Here is an 8888-nt window from a genome sequence, read left to right as displayed (position 1 = left end):
CCCGCCTTATTAGATATCTAATTTTGTTTGTAAAAACAAAAACCGCAGATGTACTTCAAACTTCAGATTTTAGTGGGGACTACCCCCTATAAAAGAAAGAAAAAAAAACGGCTCTTAGCAGCCGGCTCGGTAAAACGTGGGGGTCATGTAGGTCATGCCTGATCATGGCCCCAAAGCCCACAGGCACCGATTTCTTCGACAATATGCCTATTGGTTGATGTTGGAGTTAGGTTTGCGCTCTTTAATCTAGTAGATTATCTTCGCCATATTGCCGTATATATTCACTTTTAAACAAACAACATTTCTCTCAATTGCGATTTTAAACGTCCCATTTCACATGCACCAGCTTCGATTTAAAACCAAGAATATTGCGTAATCAAATAGAGCGTGGTACATTTGCGCATGCGCATTTGTTTGTTACTTCGCTGCTGATGTAATTCATTCACGAAACGAGATAACACCTACTGGAGAAAAAGTCGCAAAATTTAACGGTTTTTGTCACCAGTTCACATATTTAAAGATGCCACGAGGAGGAAGAAGTCGTGGAAGGTCCGTTTCACCAGTTCGGTAAGTATTGTTGGTTGTTTTATTGATCCTTTATGGAACTAAAACCGTTCAAGTATGCGTGTTGCGAATGTCTAGTTTTCGAACTTTCATCGCACAATCCCAGGCCGCTGGCCCTCCCAGAGTCATCCTAGCGATGGGGGGTCGGGTGTCCGGACACTATATTTTTAAAGCCTTCTTTTTTGTCTTTGGATTACACTAAAAATATGAATTCAATAGTTGCAATCATCTTCTATTTTGTTCTCTATAATATTTTCTAACATTTTGTACTAAAAATTGATGAAACTTTGCTTGTATTTTTTTCCAAAAACAAATGACTTTCTAAAAAAAATTGATCGTCCGGACACACAACCTGTCCAGAGTTCGGACACACAACAACTGGGTATACTCTTAAAGTTAGTAAGTCATGTACCGGATAAGTAACACTCATTCAATGAACGAGCCAGAAGCCAGGTTATGATATAATCTTGTTCTCAGTTAAATTAGCCTGGAGGCATTTGGGGAGTGAAGTCTTCTACCTACGTTAGTCAGTAACGCCTGGCACTCGAATAACATAGGCTCCCACGTACCGAGGGAAAAGGCAACTATACAAATGCACCAAACTGCTAGTTATGTTTAGAATCTGAGGTTAACACTTCTGTACATGGGTAAAAATATCGGTTGGCAACGTTTGGCAAAAAATGGATAGTTATGGTTAATATCGCAGAAATGCGATGAAAAAACAAAAGTAGAAATAGAAGAGAGTTTACTCACATTTGTTGTCATCGCCATCTTTGATCCATTGTTAATGCAACCTAGTTACGTGACGCATATAGAGGGCGGCAAAATCATGAGCGGTGCTAGATTAAAAAGTGCTAAAATGTCCCTGAAAATACGTATTTCTAGTTCAGTTGAAGTGTTAACCTCAGATTCTAAACATAACTAGCAGTTTGGTGCATTTGTATAGTTGCCTTTTCCCTCGGTACGTGGGAGCCTATGTATTCAAGTTTATTATATTTTCAAACATTTCATAGAAATATATAATTGTCAAATCTATGATTCTTATTACATTTTCTATCATGATACATGTCACCACTGAACAAAAAGTGTAATCTAAAATGTTTGTTTTCAGAAGTAACCAGCACAAATATGAATGTTTTTGTGAAGTTTTTATTTTTAATTTGTCTGGAATATGAAGATTTTTTTTGGAAAAATGACACCTAAATTTTTTTCAGCTGCTGATGACCAAGCAATGAGATGAAGGGACATGACGTACTCATCTGTTTGTAAAGATGCAGTATATTTTATGATGTTTGGCAAGTGGCAACTTTCTTTGAATTTATTGGGTGTAAACTTCTGGCCTTAACTGTATGTACACACATGGACAAACTGAATCAGCAACAAGTTCTAAACTTAATCATGTACATGTACTATGCCACTCTCTATAAAAACTGCAGAGTCAGTCTCAAATATTTGTATTCTTCACGTCCATACTTCAGGTCTTCGCCACCCAGAACGATGGCCCCAGCCCCTGTTCCACAGAGAGCACCCATGCAATCCCAGCAGCCAGCCTCGGCCATGGGCCAACCACGTCAGCCCGGTCTCCTGGGTCAGATGGCAGCGACTGCTGGTGGTGTAGCCATTGGATCAGCAGTGGTAAGTGAGCACACTGGGTACCTAACAACGACCCCTGCAACAATTGCTTGTCGTTGAAGATGTTTTGCACATATTAAAAAAAAAGATAAGTGATCGCACGCGTGTGGAGCCATTTGTTAACTACAAGCCTATATAGTAAAATTTTGAAAAAATTAATTGCTTTCTTTTTTGATAATTCTGCAAAGAAGCGTATGAAATTTGCCCTAATTTTGTTTTTGTGTATGTTTTTGCCTTTAACTCAATTTATATAGCTAGTAGAATGATAATTTTTGGTGAAAATATAGATTTGTACATTTCTAACAAAAATCTACATAATAATGGCCCACAAAATATTGATTTCCAATGTATCTTATTGCTTTTTTTACTTATGTATTTCTTTGTTTTTTCAAACCTTTGTGTTTTATTTTATTTTTTTGATGAAGTTTGTTAGGGACCCCTTTGCAATCATAAATCACATAAAATACATCCATCTGAACCAACAAAAATAAAGATAATCATACATTAATGATTTTGGGTTGGAAAACACAATTTACATTGACTTTGTACAAGTAATCACGTTTTTGAGCAATTTTAGGACCGAGCTGCGCTTACAAAATATTGTGTAATTTCGAAACAGCGTAAATGGGCATCGCAAATTTGGTCTCAAAAGATGCGCAAGACTTGAAAGTAAAAAGTCCATCAGTGGTGCGGTAAAAAAAATTTGCGCAGCGGCTGAGCGGCAAAATTTGCCGAGGGTGGGGTCAAATTGACCCCAGTTTATTAAGGATTAAGTTGGAATCTTCTTCATATCTTTTAGATCACCGACTTTGTTTCATAAAGTGCTCCCCAGTCAAGTAACAAGTCTTGATCCAGTCCCGGTGGGGGGGGGGATAACTCATGAAATAAGGCATACGGGGATGTGCTGCTCGATGGGTTGTTTTATTTAAAGAAATCCCTAAACATGGGGTATGGTTTTATGCTGGAAAACCCCTAAACATGGCCCCAATTTTTAGATACTGGCCTTAAACATGGGTCCATTTTCTCCTCTAATTTTGGGTGATAGCCTTTTTTTCTTGCTTGTCAAATTAATCGATCAATGATAATGGGTACCTTTTTAGCCAAAATGACCCGTAAATATGGGTATGGGTATTGAACCTTCGGCCGCACACCCTTGTCCAAACCAAATCTAAGTACACCCTCCCTCCCCCCCGATCCAATCCCATAACTTAATCCATTCTTAATGGTTTTGCACTATCACAGGGGCATGCCGTTGGACATGCCATGACTGGTGGTGGAAGTAGCCATCCAGATGTCACCTACCAAGAACAGCCACAACAGCAGCAGCAGCAGAACCCTTGCCAGTATGAGCTACAGAGATTCATGCAGTGTGCCGATACCCAGAGTGACCTCAGTTTGTGCGATGCGTTCAACATGGTTCTCAAAGATTGCAAGAGAGCGAACGGTAAGAATGATCATGGTTTTAATTCTCAAGAAAAATGTGTCACACTATAGGTTTTTTTTTTGGTCTACAGGGTTAGCATATGTGGGTTGCGGAAATACTATAGGTATCAGGTATGAAAAGTGGCCTACCATTGACAAATCATGGGGAAATCAAGGCCTATCTTAGAACAGAGAAGGCATTCAAGTCGTCCACTCAGCTTACTTTCACTATGAGGAGAGCCTGTTCCAAGTTCCATGATTTATTGCCCCGTTTCAAATTTTGCTCGACGAGAAAACGGCTTATGATACGGAAGAGCAACTACAAGGCCTGCTTCCAGACTGCCTGGGGGTAGTATACAAAAAAGTTTACACTTAGAAAATATCCTGTAAAATTATACATTCGTAATATCCTGAAGATTTTTCAAATTTTAACATTGGTACAGATCCATTTAAGCAAATGACAAAGTAACTGTCCAAAAAAAATATTTCCGCTTGAGTGAGCACCAGTTACTTTTGAAATGTTAGTAAAAAATGATTTGCACAGAACTTTGAAATAGTTATGCGAATAAAAGTAGACCTTAATCATGAAGAACACATTTAATTTAGCTAGTAAAATTGATTTGAAGATATCTTTTACCTTTTTAACTTGTTTCCTTGCCCAAAACACTTCGAAGAGTGCTTTGCGCCCCACCCCACTCCTCCACACACCGAGTCCATCGTGACAATATTTGTTTTACACTGAGCTGTGATTTACATGAAATGGCTTAGCTTGATTTTCATTTTGTTAATCATTGTCAAGCTTGGAAAAAGTGTGGAGAAACAAGTATTAAATGAAAAATAAAATGTAAACCCACTTTAAATGCTAAAAACTTAGTGAAAAAATGCTGGAGATGTCTGATATAAACTTTTGTTCAGATTTAGTTACGTCCTCAGATCCAGCTGGCACAAAAAGGGTAAGGGTTGTGCTTACTAAGTGTTGAAATTTCAATTTGGGTGGCAAAATTGTTACAAAATATTTGAATGTATCCATTTAATACAGTTGACAAAAAGTGTAATGGGAAATGTATGAGAAATGTTTCGCAGTGTAAGTTTGATTTCGCCCTTTCCCCTTGACAGTGTGAACGAGCATTTCTGCGCAAATAGATATCTGCAAGCTTTACAACAATGGAAAGTGCTCACTGATGTGTAACATTCTGTCAAAACTTTTACTTTCATTGGATAGATAAGACCCAAACCCAAGATTATTTGTGAAAAAAATTACTCATATATTGTATATTTTTTAATTCCTAGGCTTTTTCAAAGTGTAAACTTTTTTTTGATACGCACTGTATGATAGACGCCGGTATGTCTGGCAGGTAAATAGGAGAGCGATAGTTAAAAGACTAACCAACCAGTAGTAAACTGCATGTTTTCACTTTGAAACATGTAACTTCACAGAGGATATTTGTTTTGCTTTAGCACTGAAGAAACCTGCTTAGAGTCTAGGAATTTGGATTGTAGAAAACTGCGACAAACCGAAGTAAAAGTTTGGTCAAATTTGTGCTGTCTGAACTTTTATCGCATTTTAGTCCGACTGGCTCTCATGACGGACGGATTATATTATGCAAGTCAATTGGCCTTTAAAATTTTCGTACTAATTCAATTTCCCCATGATGTGTCAATGGTAGGCCCCCTTATAGGCAGTTCGCCATGAGCCTAGGTTTGCTCAACCTCAAGATTTTAGCCTGATAAGCCTGCTTTAATTCAATCTTAAGATTCAAGAAACTATGTCCCCATCAACACAAGTGGGACTATTTTTAACTAAGTATGATGGAGTGTGACCCAACTACAAAGCTTTGGTACAGTATAAAGAATATAATATTAGAGATCATTTGGGAACTGGTCTGATGCTTTACCAGCTTTTGATTTTAATAATTCTTTTGAAACTTATTAATCATGTCTATCCTTTCTCCCCACCATAGGTTTGGCATAACAGCGGTGAGCGTGATTTGCCCTATACTTTCTCAGATGTCGGCCTCTGTCCACTGCAGCTATTACATGCAACATCAAATGATATGACGTATTCTTTTAACTGTATAAGTTATTATTGGTGGAACCAAATTGAACTCTGAAATTAACTGTTTTAAATCCGCCAAGCCATCGGAATAAAGTTTGTAAGTTTCACCAAAGGAATGTTATCAGTATTTATTAGATGCTCATTATTGTCAGAATTATGAAAGTAAAAATGTTACCATGAATTCAGTTAATCCTTTGTTCTGCTTTTTCTACCTCTAGCTGCTTGCATTCACACTAATTAAGAAAAAGTTATGTCCACCCTAACAGCATGCCATTTTGAATAAGCGAGAGAGTTACGAGAAAATTTAAATCAGCACGACACTGAAATGCCATCAAAATCGAGTGAAAATAGGAAAATAATAATGTGTTAAAAATAGGAAAATAATAATGTGTTAAAGTTTATTTTATCTCACACAACAGTTATGTGCACGAGTGACTATTGATAGGAGCAAAGATATGCACACACTCTCTATATTTGTGTTTTCTTCAATGAAATCAGAAAACACAGACAAATTTGTAAATTGAGAATTCATTGAAACATAAGTTAAGCAAGACATAGGCGGTGGTGGCAAAGTCAACGGTGAAAATCTTAACCAAGGTTGACATTTTAGAGTGTCATAACTTTGAAAGCATGTGAATCTATTTTATGAAACTTACACTTGTGGATAATCAAATATGACTGATCATCTTGGAAAAGTTTCATGTCACATGATAAAGGTCAAATTTCATTTATGTTTACTAAACTTTGACCATGTTGTGATATCAACATAAAAAACTTAACCAACAATATTAATTTGGATTTTTTAAGTTGATATTGAAAGTATGAAGTCCTATCGGAGAAAACGTACATATCAGCAAATTGGTAAATGAAATTTCAGGTCACTAGGTGAAGGTCATTTGAGGTCAAAGAACTTAGTATGTGATTATCAAATTTATGTGTTTTTTGTAAAAAATTTATTCATCTTAGTTGTTTTCAAAGTCAGCGCTGCTGTTATATTGAATCATGTAATGCAGGCAAAACTGTCAGAGGCGTTCACTTGTCTACATTATTACAAAAGGGTGAAAACAATTTGTATTTCATAAAATTAAATAAAAAAGAAATGGTGAATGTGTGACATCCTTGACATCCCCATATGCATTTAAATGTGTGAAATTAAGCAAAACTCCAATATTCTCATAATTTCCCACTTTTGTATGTCCTATTTTGATGAACTTCCTGGTTTTGGGTTCGTTTGATTTTCATACTTATTATTCAAATTGTTTTGTTGAGCCGAATATAATGCCTAAGTGTGAAAATTTGAAGCTGTAATAGCCAAAGTTTGCCGATTGGGATGTTGTTGCAACTTGCCAGTGAAATTCTCAAACTATCATTATTTCATGTTTTTTAGGTTTTAGGGGAATCATTTGAGAGTAAATGTATTGATTTTCTTGCTGCAGGTATTCCTCAATGATATATATCTTGACCTAGGAAATATACATGAAATGATTTAACAAACTTTGATTCTCTTCAAATGGTGATAAACAATCATTTATAAAGGACGCTCATCTTCTATATGTAATAGAATATTATTTATGTGCAGCAGGACTGATAAACATGCTATGGGAATGGTCTGAAGTTGCATGTACCATTGCAGTTTTGTGAGCTGAATATGACGATATGTTATTGGATTGTTGCAGCAATATTATGTGTGTTGATTTGATTTTTATCCTGCGTATGTGACATTTCAAACCTGAAAATGTATCAAAGTATTTTATTATTGTACATTGATGAAAAAGAAAATGGAAGTAAAATATATTTGGCACGTCAGAGTATTTTTTCTAGGTCGTCTTACATGAAGGAAAGTGATGAGATTGACCGAAATTTCACCCTTTTCGCCCCACTTTCAGTAAATAATGGGCATGTACAGTTCAAATCTAGAAAAACATGTTGGTGAGGGGTTGTTTTAGATGATAGCCTAGGTGATGGTTTGGGGAAATAGTAAATGAAGATAGAAATGGAGTGGGAGGATGTGTGTAAGATGTGAGGAATTGGAGAGCTTAGCCTTGGTGATGTTGGGAGTAGAGATAGATTTGAATGGAAGGGTTCGGGGGAAAGAGTAAAAGAAAGGTGGGGGATTGGAGAGAAGGATGGTGGAGTAAACGTGAGGGAGAAATAGGTACAGAAAGGTTTTGGGGAAGGAGTGAAGAAGCTTCAAGTGGGGGATTTGTACCTCAGTCACATTTGCTCTACAGCAAGTCGAAGACGGCTGTTTAATTCATTTTTATTCAAACCACCTCATGTACATGTAGCTAGTACAAAAATGTTAAAACAGTGCTAGCAGTATGCCCACCATAGGGCAAATGTGACTGAGGTATAAGGAAGGACAAGGGGGGCAGTGATGGTATGATTCCACAAGGATTAGGGAGAATCTAGGGTGTAATTACCCTTCTCAGTCCATCAATTGAGACAAAAATGAAACCAACAAACAACAGATTACATACTAAAAATATATGATCAAATCTATTCCAAGTCCTCCAGTTCTTAAATATTCATAATACAAATATTTCAAACACAAATCATGTTCAATAAAGCTTATACTGATAATATTCTTCATCTAAAGGGGACAACAATGCTGAACAATGTGCATAAGCAGAAAATTATCTTTACAAGGTTCCAAACTGGTAATGCTGCCAAGCGATAACCCAAAATCTGGTCCAATTTCAGACTATTTTGGCAATTCCACGGCAGGGTTGACTCTGGATATTCTGTTAAGAGCCATGATATTCATATTTTCATTACACTGCCAGACTTACAATTATTTCCTTTATTTTTTCTGTTCTTGACCAAACTACAAATTATTTTCCAAAATAATTTGGAATTCATCATTGACATTTTTTATCACATCATATTGTTGATCCTACATCATGAAATTTTCAATGGTCATGCTAACTTACTACATGTATGTATTTCACGACCTGGCCAGGGGAGAGTTTCATGAAAGGACTTGTCTGAGTCCAATAGTTACCATAGTAACAGTGCTTCTCAGCCAATCAAAATCAAGGAAAGTTGTCAGATCCAACATGTCGGAAAAAATGTTGATGGAACACTCCCCAGGGCTCTGTAACTCAAAGCTTAGAATGTGATCATAGGGCTGGTTTTATAATTGATTATATTGATCACTATGTGTCAGCTGCATGATCAATAACTAAGCTTGGTGGTATGGGTCCAGGAAATT

The 8888-nt window shown here is 36.6% G+C and overlaps 1 protein-coding gene across 1 annotated transcript; it reads left to right on the top strand.

The window, feature by feature from the left end:
• The first annotated feature begins 407 nt into the window (after positions 1-407).
• LOC121408427 (coiled-coil-helix-coiled-coil-helix domain-containing protein 2-like) lies at positions 408-7468 on the top strand. Its single transcript, XM_041599906.1, has 4 exons — positions 408-567; positions 2043-2199; positions 3439-3640; positions 5580-7468. The coding sequence occupies exons 1-4, from the start codon at positions 521-523 to the stop codon at positions 5588-5590; spliced, it is 417 nt and encodes a 138-aa protein (XP_041455840.1). The 5' UTR covers positions 408-520; the 3' UTR covers positions 5591-7468.
• Positions 7469-8888: the final 1420 nt, after the last annotated feature.

This window comes from Lytechinus variegatus, chromosome 2 (genome assembly GCF_018143015.1).
Source record: "Lytechinus variegatus isolate NC3 chromosome 2, Lvar_3.0, whole genome shotgun sequence".
In the NCBI taxonomy this organism is placed as follows: domain Eukaryota; kingdom Metazoa; phylum Echinodermata; class Echinoidea; order Temnopleuroida; family Toxopneustidae; genus Lytechinus; species Lytechinus variegatus.
The sequence above is the reverse complement of the archived record's forward strand: the minus strand, read 5'-3'. Positions and strand labels throughout refer to the sequence as shown.

Excerpts from the sequence above, each read along its gene's own strand:
- LOC121408427 (XM_041599906.1), top strand. The coding sequence starts at position 521 with ATGCCACGAGGAGGAAGAAGTCGTGGAAGGTCCGTTTCACCAGTTCG. Across the intron at positions 568-2,042 it reads AGGTCCGTTTCACCAGTTCG|GTCTTCGCCACCCAGAACGA; the intron begins GTAAGTATTGTT and ends TCCATACTTCAG. Across the intron at positions 2,200-3,438 it reads TAGCCATTGGATCAGCAGTG|GGGCATGCCGTTGGACATGC; the intron begins GTAAGTGAGCAC and ends GCACTATCACAG.